Raw genomic sequence first — 25,594 nt, forward strand, 5'->3', positions numbered from 1 at the left:
AGTTGTCGTGTTTGTGCTGCAGGCTTATAGATCAGAAGTTGCCAAAGGAAAAATATATAAATATGTCTTCCCTCGTAGCTGAGAACTACTTTAAAACTTCTCCTGGGCCACCAGTACAAAGAAAGCTTATCTGTCTAGGAATTGGATCCCAACCACACAGAGGACTATGAATCTTCTTTGGTACAAAGGTTGTCAGATTTAAGCCTGAAGTGCCTGGAAAACACTTGGGGAAAGTACATTCAATCACTTTTTGTTTAGTTTTCCAAAGCACAATGGCTCTTGAGCAGAGCATCTGTGCGGCTGGTCGGATTCCAGCAGTCAACAAAAAACTTTTTTTCCTGGTCAAATTTTAATTGTCAATAGTTGACCTAATCACATTGTCATGTTAAATGAAATAATCAGTAGCCAACAGAAATAAAGTTTGGTGTTCCCTGTCACACACAGTTAAAATTGGCCAAAAGTAAAAACATCGGTTGAAGCCTTCTTGACTGCTGGACTGTATCAAGCTAAACGACAATTATTTGGACAACTTCTTTGAGACCATCTGTGTTGACTTTTATACAGATAAATGAAAATCATTCAAATACAAAATTGTGGATGACCTATACTCTGGCCTCACGGCTAAACCCACTCAGCCAGTGGGTTGAGAACAAGAAGAATACAAAAAACGTTTTGTATTTTAACACCAGTGTGTCACCCACGCAGGCAGTCACACAACCATTTACAATTTGGCAGTCCAGAGAGAGAGAATACAGCCAAACATACACTGAATCTGGAGTATCATGAACTGGAGGAGGGTAGAGGAAACAGGGATGGAGAGAAAGAGAGGGAGAGAGAGAGAGAGGGATGGAGAGAAAGGAGAAAAAGAGGGAGAGATTACTAATGTTACAACAAAGGGCTGAACTCCTACACATACAGTTTTAACCTGAATGGAAACATCTATTAAAACCTTTATGATGGAATATCCTTATGGACGTCCTCAGGTTTTTTTCTTCTTCCACGTACTTCCTAGCAGGCATCACGGGGACCCGTCTCAATCTGTTAGCCCACTCAGCAATACACCGCACCTCAGGGATTGTAACAACACAGTTCAGGGAAGATTTACAGCCTGTCCGAGGGATTTGACTTGAAACTGAACTAATATCCTCGGAATTGGATGCTTTCGGAGTGGCAGTTCTTATCGTGCTTCTTACAGGGTGCAAAAGGTCAATGTCTTTCAAGATATATCTCGCGTGATTGGGTGACTTCAACACACACACACACACACACACACACACACACACACACACACACACACACACACACACACACACACACACACACACACACACACACCCCAACAATGATGACAGAGTAGAAAGAAGTATGAATGTATCACAACAATAGTTGCCTAATGTCCCATTTCTAAGTTGTCTTTTATCCTATAATGTGTTCGGACAGATGCTCAGCAAAAACCTAGAGTGAGGGACATAAGAGCAATAAAAATGAATAAAGTACAAAATCTACCATTGCCTCTATTTAACTTGAATAGCCAAGACACAATAGGAGGCCGGAGAAAGAAATGTGAGCGTTTCTAAGACAAAAGTCTGTATCTGACCTCAAGGTCATGCTTGTTGAAATTGACAATTGAAATTTAGCGTTTTTAAATGCCCCTCATGGAGTCCAATGACTTCATCAGACCCCAGACCTTTCTTTTTCCCAGACATCTCCGTCTTGTCTCAGCCACAAACCACCGCACACTGAAAATGAGGAAAAAATCCAAACAACTATCCTGTGAACTTGTTCCACTCTCTATTACTAATCTTAAATGACTCACCAAGATCTGATTCAGAACTGTATTCAGTGACTGTGAGATTAAACCCAGTTTGAAGGCCCATATATGGTGGGCGGAAGGACACGTTACCGGTTGAATCCAATAGAGTACCGCCCACCAAAAGGTTTGGTTGCATTCGGTTGCCTCTCACCACTATTTCCCTGCAAGAGCGATCATTATAACACACTCAACGCATGGTGCACTGGAGCAAAACGTCTGTCTAGTAGACCTTCACTGCTAGAATACAGTGTAGGTTTGGGCTGCTCCTATTGGCAAGCAGCCAACGGACTTGCGTTGTAGTGGTCACATCCCATGGGCCAAAAGTAAACAGACTCTATTGTACAGAGAAGATACAGGGCGGATATCTTCTGCTCCATCCATACTCCATCCGTACTCGTCCATACTATTTTACATCTAACCATTTTGACATCTGACCTAATTCCCCTTTCCCATTCATAAATTAAGTTTATTCAGCACCAAACCATAATCCATGGTTTGTGTTAGTCACACATAATGCCATCATACTCACAGAAACCACACAGAAGAGCTTAGCCAGCTTTTGTTGAAGGATGTTCCTCACCCCCTGCCCTTCCCTTTTGCCTCTCTGTTCCCCAGAGAAGAGAGTGGGTTTATAGACACACTGTAATAAATGTTTTGGTAAAGACCTTCAAAGTATGGGGGGTCATTTTGATTCCACAGTGGGCGTGGAACCAGAAAGGCAGCTGGTAGTTTATAGAACAGAAAATAAGTTCACCATAGCTGGAAGGGCAGGGGGAGGGAGGGAAAGAGAGAGGGAGGGAGGGAGGGAGGGAGGGAGGGAGCGAAGATGGACGAACACTATTAACACTTGAACCCAAATTGGAGGAAAAAACTGAAGTGCTTTACCGAAAAGTTGACCCTATCAGGCAGCAGGAAGTCCGGTAATAGGGGATCAGTGTGTGGAAGGTTTGGCCTCATGGAAATTAGGCCTTCCCATAGCCTGGCCACACGCTCTTTCTCAGCTCAATTCAGAGGGCTTTATTGGCACGGGGAACTTAACGTTGCCACAAGACAAATACAAAAAAACGAATATCCAGGAAAAAATTAGACTATGTTACAGAAAAGTTTAAGCATCGTAGGGTTGACGATCTCTCTCTACCTCTCTATGTGTCTCTAATTACCTTACTCTCTTTCTTAAGACATTTATTTATGTATATTCTTTGTTTCTATCTTTCTGAAAATCATATCCTCTTTCTCATCTGCCTCTCATTTTCTCTCTCTCTCTCGCTACCCCTTCTCCCCCTCTCTCTCCTCTGCTCTCTACCCTCTCCCACTCTCCTCTCACTCTGTCTCTCTATCCTGTCTTGCTCTGCCGCTCTCTCTCTCTGTCAATCCTGAACACTGACGTTGAACAACCATTGGTGTGTGTGTGTGTGTGTGTGTGTGTGTGTGTGTGTGTGTGTGTGTGCATCTCTGTGTGCATGTTTGTTGACGGTTGAAGCTGTATTAGTGAATTTATTTAATTCATGAAACTTAAATGAAAGCTTAAATGTTCAAATACATATTTTAGAATATGTAGGAATAATATTATTTGTGTGTTCTAAAATAGCTATACAGTGTGTTTGTGTATGTTTGTTGGTCTTTTATATATGCATACACCATAGCTATTGTCTTTCCGGATTGCCCAAATACACTTCACAACACATTAAAAAATTCCCAAATAACATTTTAAACTAACAGATTTTCTTGTCAGTGAGCTAATATTTTCCATGGAGCGTTAGCCAGGAGTGTGTAGTGCTATGGGTGTCCACTCTACAGGGGGCAGACCAATAAATCTACCCCACCAACACTGCTTCCCTCCCTGGGTATCATAGCACTCCATTGACTGGGAGGTATTTTGTCGTCAGCCCTTTCCTATATTGGTTCTATTGAAGTGGTGAAGGTTGAGGAGCCTCTAGGCAGAGATGGGGTGGCCATGGAAGACCTGTCTTTAATCCATTGAACTAGAAGCAGAAGACAGATATTTGTCTCGGTGCAGTTTAGAGTTTGTGACTCTAAACTAAAGGACATCTGCATGCTAGCAAGTAATGCTAGGTTAAACTGTATATATTTTATTATTGCACAAATTTCTTAAATTTTATGCATTGTTAATAGTGAATGGAATTGATACATTGATATATTCATTAATCATGCAAAGTACTTGCATGATAAGTTTTCACTTTTGTCCGTTTTTTGATATACTCGACTTGAGTTATACTTCTGACACATGTTCCATATTTATGGAGTTTCTGTGTTTCTCTCCGAGTCATATGTGATTCTTAGGCTCATTATATGTGACGTATGTTAGTCTAATTTAATACCCCTAATTGCTGGCATAGTGTGAAGGCTGTATGTGACTCTGCCACAGACTGATCAAAATAGTAACCTTAAAACAAATTGAAATAGGATGGACACATTTACACAAATCACTGAAGTAACGGATGCATAAATCAACAAATCAGGGGGCAGAGATTGCCATACAACATGAACATTCCTTCTTTATGATGTATCAAATGTCTCGCTCAATTTGTCTGTTTAGAAGTCAGATTGAATAATGACTCATTTTAATTCAACGTAGCAAAACTCAAATTAAACAAAAGCCCTGCTGTCATTACGTGAGAAATCTCTAACTTTTCAAGTAACTCTTACTTCAAGATATCATCTCTTTTACTGTTTTCACCTTCCAGTGTTGACCCACGTCTAACCTACCAGCATCTCAAAAACACAGCCACTCTGTCATCGGTTGGGCCTTCTCCTATGCACCATTCTACATTAGTAGAAGTTTTCAAGACAGTTTACCTTGCCTTGCCTGTTTTTGTACTTAATACTAACATAAACCAACTGGAGAACAGCTGCCAACCCTGTTCCGAACCTTTATTCTAACCTTTACCCTTACCCTAATCATGACCTTAACCTTATGTCCTACTATTATAATAGCAGGCCTGTCGGACAAGTTGCTTCTCAACAGTTGGTCAAGTGTGCATCTGCAAAGCAGCCCGTCGCTCACACACACACAGCACGCACGCACACATACACACACCGCACGCACGCGTGCGGTGTGTGTATGTTCAGGTTAGACGTTCTGTCTATAGACTGTAGAAATTACGATAAAAGTGAAAAGACAATTTCTCACGTTGACAACGCAACGGCATCAAGTTTATTTTATCATATAAAAACCGTTAAATTCAAACATTGCGCCGACCACATTTCAACAAACATGTCTTGCGATCTTCAGGAGACAGCATCCCTATAACACAAAACAAAAACATGTCAATAACAGAAATATATCTATCAGGAGCGTAGGAATGAGTTTAACATTGGGGGGGGACACATATCGGAAACCTGACAGATCCGGTATAATTTTTAGGTGAGACAAATGCGCCTGTCTCCGATATTGGAGGGGACACGTCCCCTCCGTCCCCCCCGGTTCCTACGCCCTTGATATCTATAGAGTCCACCGCAAGACTACATTTTGTTGCTAAAATGTAATATTACTCTTCTCCTTGAGCCTCCAGAAATGTTGTAACACTTTGTTGCTCAAATTGAATATTACCCTCCTCCTTGAGCCACCCGAATTGTCTTGCATTATTGATATCCCCCCTCCCCATGCTGACTGTTTTATTTGTTTATTTTTCTAATGTTTCGTGTGCAGGCTGTGTGACTGTAGGCTACTGCTGCCTGTCTAGGCGAGGTTAAAAATAAAAAAAACATCTTAAACTCTCACGTCAGGTAGCCAATACACAATCTGCAATCTTGGCCTTGCACCCCACCTCCTCCCTCTCCCCCACACAAGCCGGTGCTTTATTTCACTGAAGTTACGTAGGTTTCTGCCATAGCTGTTGTTGCACTTAGTTTATTTCACTAAGGGGCTTCTGTAAACACACATTTTCAGTTTCAGAAAAAGCTGTTTGTTATTATTATCTTCAACTAAGCAATAGAAGTTGCCATGCATTTAAATATGTCAATGCACTTTGAGCCTTGAATAACAGTAAAAGCTATTGAATAATTGATTTGCATGCATAGAATACTCCACCTTCCATTGAACAATTACCTCTGTTACCCAAATGATATTGACTCATTTTATAATGTAATCAAATGCTCACACACTAGCTGCTTTCACACATTTGTGTAAGTCCGGATATTCTCCTGCTATTTTCCTGATGAGCCGCATATGTGAACAACATATCCTGACATTTGTACCCTGAAAATCACCTGAATAATACTATCCCTGATTCAACTACCCATTCTTTCTCCGGTAACGCAGTCGTTCGCGACGCCGATCTTCTTCGTCAGTTCTTCTATTTTTCTCTAACTCATGCTCCAATCTTTCATCAATCGATGCATCATTTCAGCAACATTTAAGATGATCGCGATGAGTTATGCCCGTTCTGTCTTCATGCTGTCTGTGGTCAAACCAAAGCTAGAGTGACTCTAGTTTGAATTATCCCTCTTCTTGCGAACTTAGACCCTACGTCATATCCCACTCCTTGTAAGCCCACCCCCCTAAACCCCCCATTGATTCTACTGATGTCTGAACGATATCGATGTCCGCATATAAAGCATAAAGTGTGAATCACCCTCAGGGTCAAATCTCCTGATATACAAATGCGACGAAAATGCGAAGGACATGTGTGAAAACGGCTTTTAAGAAGAAAATTATTATGCTCGCTTCATAATGTAAGGATAAAATGATTGCTTTATTACGTAATAGTTGAACCAAAATGTTAAAAGTTGTAACATTATGGGCAAAATGTTATTACATTATGCACTCAGAAATGTGTTACATAATCCACCAGGGTTTCCACGTTATAGGAATGGGTTAAATTAAAACTAGGTGGATGAGCGTGCACGCAATGCACACCCGCGGAAACTCTAGTCCTCAATAAAACCCTAATCATAATAGTAATCACTGTGGTGAACATTTTCAGCTTAAATTATATTTTCTCACCCTGCTTCATGACCATTAACACAGGTAACCTTCAAATCGTACCATCCGCTTTCTCTGAACCTTGTATTACATGGACTGTGCACGATCGTCTGAGACATACCTCTCTTGTAGATCATGCACGATGATTTAGAGAGAAAGTGAACCCCATTTGGGTGAAAACCAGTTTACCAAAAGGATCTTGCTTGATCCTCTCTTCTTCTTACTGCATTCATCCTGACTGAGATCTGTTGTTTTGTCGATGATACTCCTCCTTTCCTTTCACTGCCTTTCACCCCTTTGGAGGAGTGAAGTGAACTTAAGTCCCACCTGTTTAAAAAAAGATGTACCACAGAGATTTATACTTGGCCCTCTCCTCTTCTCACTGACATCCTAACAGGGAGTTTTCATTATGCCGATAGTAGTCTGCTGCTGCTGGATCGGCATCATTCGTACTCTCCATGTCTGTGCTGAAATGATCTTGAAGTAATAATAGTCTCAAGACAGATAGACAGACAGGCCGACAGACAGACAGACAGACAGACAGACAGACAGACAGACAGACAGACAGACAGACAGACAGACAGACAGAGAGGCCGACAGAGAGGCCGACAGTGAGTCAGTTGATAAATTATAAGCACACACACACACACACACACACACACACACACACACACACACACACACACACACACACACACACACACACACACACACACACACACACACACTAATAGCGGCTCTTTTGTGATCAAGGTTTTCTGGCAGACAGCTGTCTAGACCTGTTGCCACGGTAATAGCTGCTTTTTATCAACAGTAGTCAAAGCTATGTTTCAATCTTATGAACATGAAACATTTGTTACAGTTAATTCTGCTTTTGCTATTTCCCCTTTCTCCATTTTTGTATCCAAGGGTCCTTTTTTATTTAAATAATATTTGTCATTCTATGATAAAGGGAGGATTTCCTTGCCTTCCATTGCAAAAGTTCACCAGGTTAAATGGCTTGCAGGTTTCAACTCTTCAATAAATATTCTGGGATGATTTTCTTGGTCATGTGTGGGGGATCTGGCAGAGAATGCAGGATTGTGTTTATTGTTACCGTGCAGATGAGTTCTCCTGGGAAAACATCCTTAACCTTAAACACTAACATGTGTCAAGGTGCTTAGTGAATTCTTCCTCTTTGAACGAGGACCCCGCAAAGTCAGACATTCCAACAGGGTACCAGTAGACACGTTGTCAACATGTTGATGTAGGCTGTTTGTGTAGAGTTCACTAGGTCTCCTACCACAAACAGATGGTACATCAGTGAGTGTGTCTGTTGTACACAAACAGCGCCTAGTTGGTCAGTTGTTCGGAACAAACTGTTGTTTATTAAAAGTCAGAGTACATTAATAATCCATTAATTAACTTTAGAAAATGCAGTAACAAGCATCAACATTGATCATTAGAATAGGGGTTAGGGGTAGTGGGTTAAGGTTAGGGTTAACCCCAAACTTAACCATATTAAATAATGTACAAATGAATAAGTCAACATGAACACTATTTCCTTAGTTAACATGAACACAATTAGTAAACATACAATAAATTAGTTAAGGGTTACTGCACGAGAGTAAACTGTTAATTAACTCATGTTGACTAATGCTATTGTAAAGTGTAAACACAATAACATTCTCTCACTCTCAAATACCAAGAACCCATTGCCCTAGTATCTGTGTCTTTAGACGCAAAAGAGGAAACATACTATGATCTTACAAAGCCAGAGAACAAGGCTTTTACTTTAATGCAAAAAATAAGTTACCAGAATTTTTACCAGCAATTTAATCAAACTATACATATACAATAATAATAAATAAATACAATGTTGTATAATGAGATACGTAAGATAAAAGTACATAATAGTATTGTATTTTATCTATTATACATATTTTCTACAGCTCTGACCTGACATTTGCTTTCCTAGCTACCATTCAACAGGGCTGGCTTTGGACATGTGCAAATAGTCTAAACTGTGAAAGGTAAACAGTGAGGATGACTATATGCAGATGAAATGCTAATGTTTAATTCATCCAACGTGACGCAGCTAAATCCGGATCGGTTCCAACGGCCTGATACATTGTCTGTCCTCGGAGCGCCCAGCCATCTAACCCCTCACCTGCTGCTTCCTCCAGAGATCCCTCTGGAAAAAGTGTTACCTCAACTATCGCCGGGAGGATCAAAATGAATGAGGAAGGCAGTTGTACTAAGAAGCACAACTAGAAAACATCCTACTTAGCTCGCTAACCCACTGGAAAGGTTCATTAACCAGAAAAGATAAATTGAACTTTACTACCCCAAACAGGATATTCTGGTGTCACAGCAAATATGTAGCTGTTATAGCTATTTGAAAGTTCAAAAGATAACTCTAAATCTAATAATCATCCTGTCTGCTAACAAAATAACGACATAAGGACTAAAAACTATGGACCTATCAATTTGAAATCAAACTGAGGGAAATAGCAAAACCCTGAAGGGCTGATTATGGCTCCTCGTCGACGCAACGCAAGGGGGTTTACGGACCCCTTACGTCCTTGCGGGCCCTCCTTGCGTTGCATCGACATGGAAACTGAATCAGCCCTTAAAGGACTTCAAGGGTTTTACCTCTGCTCGATGCCAATGTGTTGAGTCGAAGCAGTCACCCCCTTGGTTGGGAACGCTCATTAAGAGAGTTGAGTCTAAACAAGGTCTTAAATGGTTTGCCTGATGTCATCCAGAGCCAGGCTGATGGATGATGTCCTACTACCGCCATGACATCACATGACTCGTCATCAGCTGCACTGCTGATAGGACAGATTGTGTGGTGTTTATTTCCATCCGCTTGAGAGTTTTGAGCGGGGAAGGTGGGTGCTTAATAATCGGAAGAAGAACAGGGCAAAGCTGGCATGCTCCTGTTCTGTCCGCACATGTTTCAAAGCAATTCAAAGCAGTTGTTTTTAGGATTTGTGATCACTCCGGACAAATACATCCATGTGAAGGTTTGTCTCACCACGTGTCATCAGGTGGAATTACTAATGACAAATTATAAAGTCAACTAGAATCTGCCACTTAACACTGTAGGTGCTGGGCTTCATGGTTACATAAGGCGTGCCTAATGCCCTATAGATCCTAGAACAAGTGCAGCTTTGTGCCTCGGAGGTCCGGTTACCAGGCAGTATGCTGAGAGGTCAAAGGCCGCCCATAGAGATGGAAGTAGGATTTACCAGTTTACGTTATTTTACATTGCGTGTCTGGGATCACGTCACATGACACACATACATGACATATGAACATGTTCACACATGCAGCACACATGTGTACGCAGACTCCATACACACACACACACGCACACACACATACACACACACACGACACACGACCCGCACACACACACACACACACACACACACACACACACGACACACGCCCCGCACACACACACACACAAACACATACACACACAAACAGACATAAAATACGCACATGTGCTGGCCTGCAACACAGACTGGCACACTCACTCCCTCACACGCTCACTTTTTTCCCCACACACCTTTTCTGTCTTTATCACAAACGTTTCTATGTCAAGTGTGCACAGTGCCCTCTGCCGGTCAGAGCCAAGTTGCATATTTAGTTCTAGTCTCGCATCAGTTCATATTTAATGTGATTTGTCGTGATACCTCGTGACGCCTAGTACAGTGTGGACAGCACGGTGTGTGGTATTAGATACGCATTCGCAGACAAGGAATAACCCTTGGGAGCCGTCACCTGATCTGTTATCCATCAGTCAGTCTGACTAAATGCAGCGAGCGTGTTCAAGTCTCCGCCTTCACCTGGAAACCGGGGAGGTATCCGTTTACGTGTCGCCTCACCTGGTCTATTCAACGGCGTTCTTGGTTGTGACGAATGATACCAGGTGAGGACTCGCAGACCCGGAGCACCCACACACCTGCTAACGGAGCAAAGAGAGAGGGACACACATCCAGGGAGGTTTAGTGGTGGTTGAGTAACAGTTTATTATTTTTTTTTTTTGCACTTTCAGTTGACTGTTTGGACTACCGGAAATATCTGCTTGCATTTCACTAGCATTCACCGTGCGTGAATTACACCGTGTTCCCCTCCGGCAAGTAAGTTGCGATTTGTTTTCGTTCGGTTGGCCTCAGTTGGTTAAAGAAAAAAAAAGAGAGAGAGAGAGAGAGGGGGGGGGGAGCAAATGCAAGGAAAAACGGCGGTGATTCGGCGTTTTAACAGCCAATAAAAAGGCCTGTTTTATTTTGTATTATTGCAACTTATATTGTATCCTGCACAAGATGCCTGTCCAAATCCCGGACGACACGGATTTCACTTCTTTCAAAGAACAATGCGAAAACCACGAGGGATGGCTTGCCCGCTACAACAAGGGAGGCGTGACCGTGTGGTGCAGAGCTGAGGAGTGCAACACGGTGCAGAAACTCAAGGCAAGTAGGGTGCATCTCTCCCGGTGCTGCCGCACTCCCCCTCGCTGCACTGCGGCGCCGCTGTATGCTCGAAACACAAAGATCAGTTTGAGGCTCAGCCCACGCTGGTAGCCTGGACTTAGGTAATGGTCCTGAACCCCGGAACCAAGATACAGATACCGAAATCGTCACATCACTAGTTATCATAGAGTAGCCTATCGCTCATACTCGTATTTATTTATTTATGCATGCATGTATGTATTTATTTATTTTTATTTGTTTGTTTGTTTGTTTATATCTAGCAATCTATCTTTCTACTGTATCTATGACTCATCTCGTTGTTTGACAGTATTTTCATGGTTTTGTTTCCCCTACAGAAGGTTCAGAACTACTCATTCCAAAACACATGAAAGTGTAGGCTATTACATCTCAACTGAGTCCCAAAACGACATCAGAGATGTACGTTTGGTGGACGTAAGAGATAAGAGACACCATCTCTTAAATTTGTGAACCTGGAGGCAGTAAATGCTATTCTAGGTTTAACTTGGTAAAGAACAACAAGTATTGATTGGTTATCAGAATTTGATCAATTCACTTATTGCTTGTGATTGTTTTTAGCACTAGATGGTAGGTCATCTCTGTTGATGTCATCTTCTTTGCGTTAGGTCATAGATCATCTCTCTGGTGATAGGTCCGGATAATTTGAGATTGAGCCCCGGAAGGACTGAACACTGATCTTGCTGTGAACTAGCCTGACACTTACTTGTCCAAACTTTTGTAATGTTTTAAAGACTAGGTGCTTGTAAGCGAGGTATCGCTGCACAATTTAAAAATAAGCAGACGCTTCTTGCAGGTTGACAGCAAATCAGTAAATAAGTTTCACAATATTACAAAAATAAGGAGTACAATAAAGGCGAATTAAGGTAAATAAATCTGCAAATTAGGTAGACTTTAAGGTAGCACCTTATGCTTACGCTATTCTGTGTGCTGAAGGAGTGATCACTAATGCCACTAATGGAAAAGTCAACAACCAAATGTTGGGAACTTACCTCTCGAGTATTCCCGACTGACCACACCAGCAAAAATGGGCATCCCAAAAACAAATTCTAGACTAGCTGACAGCGAAGATTAGGCAGAGTAGCCTAGCCTAGCAACAAAGAACACCAAAGGGGCATAGAATAGACTAGCCTAGCCCCCCCCCCCCCCCCCAGCCTGTATTGACCAAGTGACTGTACAGTAATTGACACACCTTGGTAATCCACAATTGCATAATTATAAGTAAAGTACAGATTTATGTTGTACATCACTTTAACAAGGCTGTTAAAAAATATGGACGCTGTGGATGTCATTTTTTTATTTTAAACTGATGAAATGTTTCCAACCAAACAAACCACAAACAGTCTTCACCTCTATGGTCACATGAGGTCATGACCAGTGTTCATGTGACCGGGTATGATCCTAGCGACCTCTACCAGTAATATCAGCGACCATCCTCATCTGTTGGTTTCTGTAGTACAGGGACTCTTAAATTTTCAATTCAATTTTATTTGTATAGCCCTTAATCACCATTACATTAGTCTCAAAGGGCTTAACAGGCCAAATACTTATGACACCCCCCTTTACCCAAGCCCCCACAAGGGCAAGAAAAAACTCCCTTGAATTAGCAAGGAAGAGGGATCAATAGTAGGGGGATCCCTTCTTCCAGGGATGGTCAGGAGTGCAATGGGTGCCATAATTGGCATATAGGTAAATACATGCACATCATATTAAATTGGTGATGTGGTGCTGGCCGGTTAACCATGAGGAGAGTCCAGGCATCCAGTCCAGTCACCGCAACACACTAGAACAGCGATCAACGATAGTCTGCACCGCAGGCAAACACACACACACACATACTCCCTGACTCACAAACACAGAGCGTAAAATGGTTAGGGTAAGGTTAGGGATGTGGCTAGCTAGACATATGATGCGTGCCTAGAGGGTAAATGTTGAAACTCATTAAAGTCAGTGCAAGGTAAAAGTCGTCATGTTTCATTCACAGGAATGGTCAAGGCATCCAGCTACCTGTATGTGGTCTAGCGTTTCTTTGTTTTTGAATAATATATATCACAACTTATGGCATCATTGACACGTAGCACGGAGTCTCCGCTAATAGAATAAGCAAAATCTGAATTGACTTGATGCATGACGTGTCACGTACAGCCCACATTATGCAAGGCTCATGCTGAAGGTAATGCATTAGAAAGCACTGGACAAGATAGTGTAATAGCTAGGGATGGGAGATTAACTCCCAAGTGAAGGGTACTGGGTATATCCCCATTGTCTAGACAAGCCTGCCTCTTTGTTCCAAGATACCCAAACTCTGCTCCTTAATTGTGTGTCTGAATTCCCTGTAGGTCGCTTTGGATAAAAGCGTCTGGTAAATGCCATCTACTGTTGTTATTGTAGATAATGGAGGCTGTAAGACAAGGTTGGACTTGCGAAAAGGATGAGCTCTTAATGCCTCAAGTTGGCTGGAATCATACCCCCCATCTTGACTTAGTTTTTTATATAAGTGTCATCAAGACACCCTTGAGAAATATGATTTTATGCAGGGGGTGATCAATCTACAAACCAGGTGGGCTTTTAGGCAGCAACATATGCTAGCCTAGCAGCAAAGAACACCACAGACTAGCCTAGCCAAGCAACAAAGAACACCAAAAGAGCACAGACTAGGCTTGCTAATCACCAAATGACACCAAAGTAGCAGAGCCTAGCGACAAAGTACACCAACGGAACACAGACAAGCCTTTCAGAATGGAGCAACAAAGGTACAGACTAGTCTAGCATTAATGGATACCATAGGGACACAGGCTATTTTAGCTCTGCATCATAGAGCACCATTGGTACACAGATTAGCCTAGCCTGGCTTCAATGAATACCATAGGGACACAGACTAGCCTAGCCTGACTTGGCTAGCCGAGAGCACCAACACAGCCTAGCCTACAAGTGGTGAACTCCATGACAATGGAGCCTAGCCAGGCTAACGGCACAGAACACAACAAAAGCACAGAACATAGAAACAAAGATTAGCTCAGCCTGACAGTGATGAACACAACAAGAACACTAGCATAGCCATGTTAAATGCCTCAGGTCTCTCCAGGAGTCTGCAGGCCACGGATGAACACATCAGCTTGCTGAAAGATTCAGGTGGAAAAGAGGATGGTCACTAGTGAGCTGGAACTTGAGTACCGTTAGTGTTGCTGAACCCCAGGGAGCCCTGCCAAGTTCTCTTCCAAGTAGGTTTTCTTACGTTACTCAGTTCCCACAAAAACACTGCCATGGCTTATTCAGATTACTTAATTGATCCGGGGTGACATGGTTGCTGGTGCTGAACTAAACTTCTGTGGTCCCTTAAAGTCTCCCATTAACATTCAACATAATGATAACGAAGAAAAGTATATAGATGTATCTAAAGCCAAAGTACAAATATATCGCCGCCACCTGATATTCTGGTTGTACTGGTTTAGCTCAGTGTTGGTTAAACCAATAATGTTTGCAGTATCCAAAACAACCTAATTATCAAAAATGGATGTTTCTGTCTTAATGTGATATTCTGGGAAAATGTTGGCCCCTAGACCTATTATGTTCAGTTCCCCTAAGACAGGGCCAAGACAATGAGGATGATTTTAGGAACGGGTTGAATAATTCAGTTGGTCTTACAGGAGCAGCCAGGCGCATCTTCTCATACATTAAATATTAAATGTTCGGCAGGCGGTGACAACACTACATACCAACGATAAGAGGGAGACAGTGAAGAGAAATTTGGAGGTTGTTGGTGTCATTGAACATTCTGACAGCTGGATGTGATGGAGGTGCCTTTTTTGCCTTAAAAAAAAGAAGTAGTAGTTTACATCTTCTGTTCAGTTTCAATCGGTTAAAGCTTGGGTTTAGACATACACAACGTTCCATTCTTGTAGTGCTCCGTATCGTTAGAGAATATCATTATTTCACGAGGTAATTCCATACTAATAATAAAACATAACAAATAATAATTCCCATAACTCCTGTATCACATTAACTATGATGTGAGTGTCCTTGCAAAATTGCTTTAGAGCTGTCTTCTTTTTATTTTTGAGAGGCAGAGAAATGGATTCATTAATGTTTAAGGGGGGTGCAGGAGAAGCGTGCTGATTGAGTTACATGCGGACTGTCTTTGCTGGGTTAGCCGGCTACAGTGTCTGATAGCTGCCGCTCAGGCCAGGGTACAGTAGGACACCGAATCGACCCTCATGAGATTACAACAGTGGAAAATGTTACAACCTACTTCCTCCATCCACTTGAATTCCACCACCGACCCACACCCCAACCCCCCTCACCGGAGTTTCTTCTTGCAATAAGCAGAATGAGGTCCTAAGTAGAAAACAGTTGTGTTGTTTGTTAACATAAACACTGTGTTGTGTTTAGGGTTAGGGTTAGTTCAAAACACATTGTTAAACAAATGGGGGGGACTGCAATTGTCCAAAACTTTGACTCTCAGTATTTAAACAGGTTTGTTTAAAGGAGACATACTATGGTGTTTTCCCAACAAGTAAACATTGTATTTGAGTTCCAGAAAACATGTTTTTGAAGCTGTTTGCTGGAAATAGCTTTTAGGAAAGAAAATCTTGCCTACCGCTATTCCCCTCTGTTTCAGTCCCTTCAGAATGCGCTGTTTCTGGTGTCTGTAGCTTTAATGCAAATGAGCTGCTGCCCATTGACCAATGAGCTGTTAGACTGAACCACAGCGTGGAGGAGAAGGGATTGTTGCCGTTTGCGGACTCCTGGAGCTCTATATCTATATAATATAATAATAATAATATTATTTATGGGTATTTATATAATATTCCTATATCTAAAATCACGACCAAAAGCTATGTGCGTCTCGGATGATATTATGAATCATAAAGACTGTTATGACGTCTCTGGTACGTCCACGACAAGTAAAGACTCGTAGTGGGGGATATCAACCATGCCTTGGTTGAGAAGAATTGGGGGAAAGGAACTTGGGCCTTGACTCTCTGAAGTCCATGAACTGCGACATGGAGGAGAAAGGGATTGTACTCCGGGAGCTGAGCTGCCGGACTGCCGCCGGGCTCCCCGCACCAGAGCTGTCTGGCATCTCCGGCGGGGGGAGCTCGGCGGCAGTCCTCCAGGGAAAGGGATTGTACTCCCCGAGCTGAGCGGCCGGGCTGCCGCAGAGTTCCCCCCGCCGGAGCTGCTCGTCCGCTGGTCCGCAAAATCTTACCTGTGCTCTGATTGGAGGGGAGTGGGGAAGTGGGCGGTAACATTCAACTGTGAAAACGCCCCCTTCCTATGTAGGAGGGGGCGCCGAAACTGACTTGCTCGTTTGGTAACCGTAGGCGGAGTACTTTCAGAAATGATTATCTCACTCAAAAAATCATGAAAATACTTTTTTCAAAGTTTGTATGAAATATATTTATTCCCTCCTCTATTGTTGTTTTCTCTGTCTCTGTCTCTTTTTCTCGCTCTCTCTGTCTCTTTCTCTCTCATATCATTAATAAGTAACTCTGATCAAGCATTATTAACCCTGCAAGAACACCAGTGCTCTGCGTCGTTTCTCCGTTATAACTGAAGAGACGTTAGACTGATGAATTGCTCAGAGGAGATAACGTGCTGCTTGGCTTCAATACGTCTGCACAGTAATTACCAGTGTTGGGGAGTAACGGAATACATGTACCGGCGTTGCTTATTCAGAATACAAATTATAACTAACTGTATTTCGTCACAGTTACAATTTAAATTGTTGGTAGTAAGAATAGTTACATTGTTGAATGTTGCTTTCACACCAACAGCATTTAGTGCGCACTAAACGAGTTTGGTCCCTTTGGTTCGCTACGTTTGCGTTGGTGTGAATGCAACCACCTCCCTTCGATGTGAACCAAATCAGCCGCCCGAGACCTCCCTGAGCAGCTGGTCTCGGTTCGCTTCCAAACGGACCTTGGTCCGTTACGGTTCGCTTGAGATGGGAAAGCGAACGCAGCTCGGTCCGATCCAGCTCTACAAAGCATACGCCCCTTTGGACGTAACAGGCACCCGCTCAGCCGCGCGCATTATGGGAGTTATTGTTTGATTAGCGGTAACTCCAAGACTAGCAGCAAATTGTCGGACCGTTGAGTCGAGGCTCAACATGGAGTCAAGAGGAGACGGATTGTCTATTGGGTATTTGGACAGACACTCACATAAAACGCATGCTGGAAAACACACATAAAAATGCTGATGCATTTAACACATTCAGCACCAGGATGAGGGAGAAGGAGTTCGACCGGTCCACAACTGTATGAAACAAATCAATATCACAACGAGTGCAGCCCGCTGGATATCCATGATTATTTACTTTCACAGACGCTTTCCCCCACTTTTTTATCTTTACCCCGCCCCAGACCTTTTTGACGAATGATTTCTCTCTCTCTCTCTCTCTCTCTCTCTCTCTCTCTCTCTCTCTCTCTCTCTCTCTCTCTCTCTCTCTCTTTATTTTAAGGTGATTTTATAGGCAACACCTATGCACTATACACGCTCAGTGAAATGTTTTTTGGGTAATAGCAAATATCTTTCGCATAAACATACCCTTATAGTCTTTACTCCTCTACAGCAAATTATATAATATAGTGCACTTTCAGGGAGACTTGGGCCTAACACATTCAGCCAGTTTAAACAGAAGAACACACCAGAATAGGCCTGTTTAGTAAGCAGGATTTGATGCCGCATTCCTACACTTATAAAATGCAATTCAATGTGGAAGTAATCCAAGTATTCAGAATACAATACTCAGATTGAGTGATGATACGGAATACGTTACATATTACATTTTTGGACATGTATTCTGTATTCTGTAACTGGATACATTTTAAAAGTATCCTTCCCAACACTGGTAATTACCCATTATATTGTTGTAGACCGTCTGCATCAAGCGGCCTCTGCCTCATTATGAACAAATGGCACTACAGTGCTGAATCGCCACTGCTGAATACTGCTCCATTTTCCCTTCCGTTTTGTTGATTTGGCCGACTAAGTTTTTATCCAAAGCGACTTATAAGCAAGGCTGGTCAATTATAAGCATGCCGTCAGGATTGAAGTCGCTACACAGTTAACAACATACTTCTGCATTACCTAGACGTGAAAAACGCAACCAAAAAAACACTGCAGAGGAGCTATAAGAATCAGAGTGAATTTATTAATTCGTTTTTGTTTCTTGTTCTGATGAGTTGTGAAGCCTTCAATTAGAATCCGCGTTTTAAAGGCCTCTCTCTCTGCACGGGTTTCAGATGCGGATCACGTGTAAAGACGTGCGGGCGGATACGGTGTATGACGTCCTCCATGACACCAGCTACCGCAAGAAGTGGGACACCAACATGATTGACACCTACGATATCGGACGACTCACCGTCAATGCAGACGTTGGCTACTACTCTTGTAAGGCTCACCATTTATTTACAAAGTGTTGATTTGCCTTCTATTTCTGGGGCGGTTGATGTGTACTTTGTTAACCAGTCTGGCTGTTTGGATATAAACGTTTAGGGGTTTACTTGACTGGTTGTTTGAAAGCATTTATTATATTGTAAAGGTGTAGTTTGTTTCCCCTTCTGGCCTGTTAGGATTCAGGGCAGTTTGGAAAACAGCACTCGATGCTTGATCTAACATCTAGCAAGTATTCAGAGTTACATTAAGGGAGTTGTGTACTTTAAGGGTGTAGAGGGAGAGCAAGAGAGAAATATCCAAAACAAACATAAGTGCATGGGAAACGGAGTGTGTGTGCCTGCATGCATGCGTGTTGTGTAAACCAGAAAGTGCATTGTAGGCCAAATCCCTGTTTAATGTAGGACAGTCGTATGCAGACAGAATCTGTCTCACAGAATATGAAATATAATCTAGTGTGACAAGAGGAGTCAAAGCCAACCCATTTGAGGACCATAGCTATCCTCAGAAGGTTGACTTATTGCCATGTGTGTTGATAAGACGTCTAGTGTATATTAATGTCCAAAACAAAAACATGTCATGTCAACTTAATAGAGGGGAACGTCCATATGTACTGGACAATTTCAATCCCTCCATGGGGTTGTAACAACACCACCCATTTGTATGACAGTATTTCGTGGCAGCAGGGGACAGGTACAGTGTCTGAGCGTAGAGAGAAAGGGACGTGGCATATCTCTATGTGGGATCCGGAGACCTTTGTTCATGATTTTATGTTGTGTATCTCGAGGAGTTCCAACACAACAAACAAAGAAACCGTTCTGGAAATCATAATAACGCGGTCGCCCCCTCGCAAACACAACCAACAGTAAACAGGAAACTGAACCTGAAACTTTACCCCGAACTCTACCCCCGAACTCTTCTCCACAGACCTTCCATTGCATACCTGTTGACCTAGTGGACAAACGCTATGAGCTCTGAGTAAAAGGGAAATCTAGGGATGGCGTGGAGACCTGAGCGACCAGTTTAAAATGGGACAATATGGAAGGCTGACCTGACCTGACATTGTTTACACTGCGCTTTATTACAGTTTTGTCTAATGGGATGCTATTCTTGTACCCTATGTATGCTTTTTTTGTGAAGCGGAACACAACAAACCAATGATAGATATCTGCATTGTTAATACTAGCACATTTTCCTAGAACCGTTTGGATGAAACATCCTAGCCACTAAACTATCCTCCCATCGTGTCATAATTATATTGATCTAATGTTAATTGATTATAAATGGTAACTCTCAGGGTAATATGGTTCCATTCCAACTGTTTGGAATCATCCATGATTCCAAAACAGATTCATCCACGCTTAGAATTTAATGTACGCAAAAAGTGTCCATGAAATGATTAGTAATCACATGTAAATAAAACTATTGGGAGTTGACCTAAACAAGGCATAATCTTACTTTGTCTTGTGTTTTTCACTCCTGTGTGCTCAGGGAAGTGTCCGAGTCCACTGAAGAACCGAGACTTTGTAACCATGAGGTCCTGGTTACCACTCGGCAACGACTACCTCATAATCAACTACTCTGTCAAACACCCCGTACGTCTTTCCTTCTCTACGTCTGTCCTTATTGCCTGTTGAATCGTTAATGTCGGATGTTCAAGACAAGAGAAGTTTTGGAAGCCTGCATCGGGCTCCTATTTTTATTTTCACCTGTGCGGGAATACTTTTTTCTAATTTCTTATATTAGCCCGGCAAACAGTGGCAGGCTTTAATTTGTTCACGGCAGTGGTAACAATGTAGCCACTGACTGCTGGTTTCGGAGCAATGGGACATGTATAGGGAAGTTGATTGTAGTAGAACCAATGGTGCCATTTAAACTCTAGGGTCCACTCCTTTCCTCTCCTCTTCTTGTCTACTCTGTTCAATTCTACGCCACTTGGTTCTACTTTACTCTGATCTACTCAACTTTTCTCCTTTACTCATCTTTTCTGTCGTACTTTACTCTGTTCTTCTCAACTTCCTTGTCTCTTCTTTCTTTGTGTCTACTTCTCTGCACTTCAATGTTCATTGATCACTCTAATTTTGGATCATTATGGGCACTTATCAATGACTTGGATTGTATTTTCTCTATTTTTTTTTTTTACTAGAAATCTGTTTTAATTAAAGAATGCAATTCACATTTCGTATTCAAAAGAAACCAGTGCATTTTTTTTTTACATTGTTTGTAGAGTTTTATTTTGGGGGTGAGGGTAAGAAAAAATAATGTGCTAGGCCAAAGGAATGATGTTTGAGACTGCTGCTGCTACGGAGTTGTGTGTTAAAGAACAACCATTCCACTCCTTACAGCAACACCCTCCCAAGAAGGACTACGTCAGAGCAGTCTCACTGCTCACCGGCTACCTGATCCAGTCCAACGGGCCAAGTAGCTGCACTCTCTACTACCTGACCCAGGTAGACCCCAAAGGTGAGGTCACCCTGTACCAACTGACCCTGGTAGACCTGTGAGGTGAGGTTACACCTGCTCACACCTGGGCAGAGGTGTATGCTTAGTGTTATATTTTTAGGTTATATTTGGCGGCATGAGCGCAGACACAGACACAGAGAAAGAGTATCTGAGATAGCAAACTACTTGACTGAGCTCCAGCAGTAGACACTGTTTTGAGAACACAGAAGCACCTTGTGAGTGTATATGGAGGGCTTCCCGCCGCTTTTACATAAGAGCAGTGCAAAGTAATGCAGTAAACGCACGCTGGGATCCAGTGCCTTGTGTGCCAGCAACCGTGCATTCGGAGGGCGCTCCGTGCTGGGAAACAGGAAGTCTTTGAAGCGCCAGCTCCCTCGCTGGGAGATGAATGTTTTATCCAAATCTGCAGACATCAGCACATTTCCCACCTCGCTCCCAGCTATCTGTCCTGGGTCATTATTATCTGCCGCCTACGATTTGCATGTGGGGAATATTAGCTGTTGTATGCTTTTGTGTGTGCATGTGTTGTAGTATGAATAGGTCTAGAGTGTTTGTGTCTATTGTGTGTTGTCTTGGAGAGCAGGATGTGTGTTTTGCATGAACCAGCTGTAATAATTTGTCAGTTTAGTCTGTGTACATGTGACTGTTTCTATATTCATTCTGTATTTTTGTTTTTGTGTGATAGATGGGAGAGAAGTGTGGGTGGGTGGGGGTGTGTGTGTGTGTGTGTGTGTGTGTGTGTCTATGCACGCACGCACACGCGTGCAGCGAAGCCAGGTGTGCTTTCAACTACTCCTGAGTGTATCAGCAATCAGAATGGCAACTCATACCCGGTGTGTGTGTTTTAACGGATGTGTTCTCTTGGTGTGTACGTAGGATCCCTGCCCAAGTGGGTGGTCAACAGAGCGTCCCAGTTTGTCGCTCCGAAGGTAACATCCATCTAACACGGCTATGATGTGCCTCCACTGTATTATATTATCTATACATGCGTTAACACAATCCCAATATTTATTGTTATTTACAAACTATTGGTATGTTATCTTGGTAAAGCATAGATTACCAAGTGATTGGTGAGGCCAAATAAATAAATAAATCACGTTTTTTGTTTGAGAACATAAATATGAAGCATAATTTAAAGCAAAAGCCCAAGCAGAAAATCAAGAATGGTCTAGTGTCGTCAAAATCATAGAGGCAGAGAATCTAGAATGATGTCAGCCAATTAGAACCTCATAGCAGCAGAAATCAATCTTAAGGTTTGAGCCAAACCAGTTGAAAACAGTTAGAGCCATAGGTGGCAGCAGGTAATCCAGACAGACCTATCTTCAGTTGGAACCAGCAAGAATAGTAGTTGCTGCATTCTAGACTATCTGAACCCCTCTCCATCCCTGATGAACAGCCGCACAACCACACCTCTTCCTCCTCCCGCTCCACCCAGGCCATGAAGAAGATCTACAAGGCGTCCCTGAAGTACCCCGAGTGGAAGCGGAAGCACAACCCCAGCCTGAAGCCCTGGATGTATCCCGAGCAGAACACACTGCCCTGCGTCAGCGTGGCCGACCTGACACTGCAGCGCGCAGACTCCCTGGAGAACATAGACGAGAGCAGCCTCAACGAGGAGAAGGCTCACCACAGTGAGGAGGAGGACTGAGGAGGAGGAGGAGGAGGAGGCTCACCACAGCGATGAGGAGGAGGAGGAGGAGGTGGAGGAGAGTAGGAGGCTCACCACAGCGATGAGGAGGACTGAGGAGGAGGAGGAGGAGGAGGAGGAGAGTAGGAGGAGGAGGAGGAGAGTAGGATGCTCACCACAGCGATGAGGGGGAGGAGGAGGAGGAGGAGAGAAGCTGCTGTTGTTCTCGTTAGCTATCGTTCCCCTTGCTTTCGGAATCTGTTCTGAGTGACAGATTGTCTGAGAATGGGATCTGAGTGTTTGGCTCACTGACTAAGCGTCTGTCTGACTAGTCTTGAGTGACTAGTCTGTCTTACTGGATGTCTGTCTGTCTGACTGACTTCCAGTCTGTCTTTCTGATAGTCCATCAGGATGAGATGGTTGTGTGTCTGTCCGTCTATCTCGGCCTAATCTTTCTGTCTGTCAATTAAGTTTATTTTCTTCTCTTTGCAAGTTGAGGGGGGAGAGAGGGAGGGAGGGAGGGAGGGAGGGAGAGGGAGAAATAAATATGACCTCTGCATGTATAGAACATTTAAGACAGAAATGAATGCATGTTGATTTGGTTCCTCTGAGTGTGAAATGCCGCTAACTTCCAGGAACATTCTGTATTACTCATTTATTTTGTCTGACCGTTTAACTGAAACTATTTTTTTCCTATCAAGCCTCAGCAAGATGTTTTTTTCCTTCTATTTGGGTATGTAAATATGATCTTATATATGATATTTAGTTTCCTTATGCAGTGAGATAAATAATTATATAATAAATAAACTATCAGTTACTTAATCTGCAGTGCCCTCTAGTGGTGAAGTTATGTAACTCCGTGCATGATTGCCTTAGAAGTGGAATTGGATGTGCACTATAACATAGGGGCTTAAAAGCTACCCTTCGCGCTTGTGCGACTGATTTTCAGGGTGTACTTGGATTGGTTAATAGATTGTGTACTTTGTTTGTATATGATTGCAATAAGCAAAATACTTGAACTCGCCTACCGGGCTGACTACAGTATCCAAAACAGACGACAGGAGGCTTCTACAATGACACAATGACATGTACAGAGAACAGTAACACACCAAATCTCAGGGGACGGGGAACAACGGGCAATCCTTTGTTTAGTTGTTGATGTAAAGACGTTCCCCCGTTTGTCAATAAACTTATTTTTCTGTCTCAAAATCAAATTCTGGCTTTTTCTTTGTGTGGTTATATTGGCCTATATTTATACAAAATGACAAAGTTGGTGTAAGCCTATATAGCAATAACATGACATGGCGTTTTCCATTCATATCTAAAATAGGAATACATTTCACCAATGTAGTTTAGGCCTACTAAAACTCCCACTTGATTAGTGAGCTTGTTTTTCCCCTCCGGCGTTGAGGGAATAGTTTATATATCCTCCTTTCCTACGTGGAAACACAGCTGTTGTCCAAACCCACTCAAATCGGTATTGTCTCAGCCGCTTCCGGTTTCCCGTCTGCATCACTGAGATTGTCGTTGGGCCCACAAAGAGGAAACTTAGCCGTTGTCCAACTTCTCACACTAGGGTCTCATTCAGGCCCCCGGTGCGTCTGTGCGTGTATGTTCTGCGTGGCCTATGACCGTTGTCAACGTGAGGGACGGCGCGCCCTGGCAGGCCTCGAGAAGGCACTGAAAGGCCGCCTGAAGCTGCTTGGTTAGTGTGTGGGGAAATAATGGTGAACAAATTTATAGACAAACGGAATTTTACAATAATTGTATTTACATAGACTGATGAAACTTTATTTTAATCTTCTGGGGTTTGGGGCTAGATCAATTTTCAACACGTGGTTTATTCAGATATACATTGTCAACGTCACCCTAGAGGTGGGTCATGAAGCATCTGACGAATAAAATTCAGTCTATATTGGTATGGGCGGAATGGTAAATAAACTACGCCCACAGGTTCTGATTTACTATCTTCTCTGTATAGAGCGCAACAGACAGTGTGGTTCCGGAAGTAAAAATCCTATTCATTCCCACCATAGAAATTTTGATTAAAAGCCATAATGTCCTAACCATCCGTATACTTACCAAGCGCGTTATATGGTTCTAAGAACAGTAGAGGAAAGGAACTGTCTGTTGATATAGAATATTTGATGAAAAGTAAAAATATATGATATAGCACTAGCAGTGCTTTTAAGTAATTTTGGTAGTATAAAAGCTAGGAATACATAATGTTACATGAATACGTAACTGGAATACAAGACTGAATTCACATTTATGTGAATGTATTCACATGTATGTGCATGTATAAATACGAGTAACGTTATTAAGCAGTGACTGCAGTCAGCAACGAAGGGACGTACCATGTCGATGACAACGCTAAACACTATGTGAAACCCTATGTATACAAACACACACATACACATGCACACACACAGAATATTGTGGCGACCACAGGTGTAGGCACTCGTTCAGTTGCGCAAGGGATTCTGGGGGGTTCATTTATCCTGGGGGTTTGGACCCTTTCGGGGACAGTGTGGTTGTTGGGTTGAGTGGGGTTAATGGGTTGGGGTAGTTAATTAGTTGTGTGTTGTTTAGTGTTGACATGTTGTGTGCCTCGTTCCCGCCACCGTCCCCGAGAGTGACGCGTTCGTGTAGTGGGTGCGCTGGTTTCCATGTTAGTGGTTCGTCGTCAATAAATGCAGTCTGTAGTCGTGCGGTGTATGGGGCACGGACTTGCATAATTGGTTCAACCTGGGCTCCCGTCTCGACCCCCCGTGCTGCGCGTCACAATATGACACAACTTGTCTTAACAATATAATTATGACAAAGGTTAAAAGATGCAAGAAACGCAG

General features: G+C 42.7%; 1 protein-coding gene across 3 annotated transcripts; it reads left to right on the forward strand.

Moving 5' to 3' along the window:
• Positions 1–10,617: 10,617 nt before the first annotated feature.
• On the forward strand, positions 10,618–22,766 carry stard15 (StAR-related lipid transfer (START) domain containing 15; the record flags this gene model as incomplete). Of its 3 annotated transcripts, none has more annotated exons than XM_079745325.1 (7): positions 10,618–10,680; positions 10,807–11,221; positions 18,505–18,652; positions 20,147–20,250; positions 21,001–21,118; positions 21,995–22,047; positions 22,554–22,766. In XM_079745325.1, exons 2-7 carry the CDS (start codon positions 11,075–11,077, stop codon positions 22,764–22,766), a joined length of 783 nt encoding a protein of 260 aa, XP_079601451.1. In that variant the 5' UTR covers positions 10,618–10,680; positions 10,807–11,074. The 3 variants fall into 3 exon arrangements, with proteins under 3 accessions (XP_079601451.1, XP_079601452.1, XP_079601450.1); XM_079745326.1 differs by lacking the exon at positions 10,618–10,680 and having other exon boundaries at positions 10,696–10,891; positions 11,075–11,221; XM_079745324.1 differs by lacking the exon at positions 10,618–10,680 and having other exon boundaries at positions 10,696–11,221.
• Between the last annotated feature and the right edge of the window lie 2,828 nt (positions 22,767–25,594).

This window comes from Pollachius pollachius (assembly GCF_949987615.1).
Source record: "Pollachius pollachius genome assembly, chromosome: 10".
Classification (NCBI taxonomy): Eukaryota; Metazoa; Chordata; class Actinopteri; order Gadiformes; family Gadidae; genus Pollachius; species Pollachius pollachius.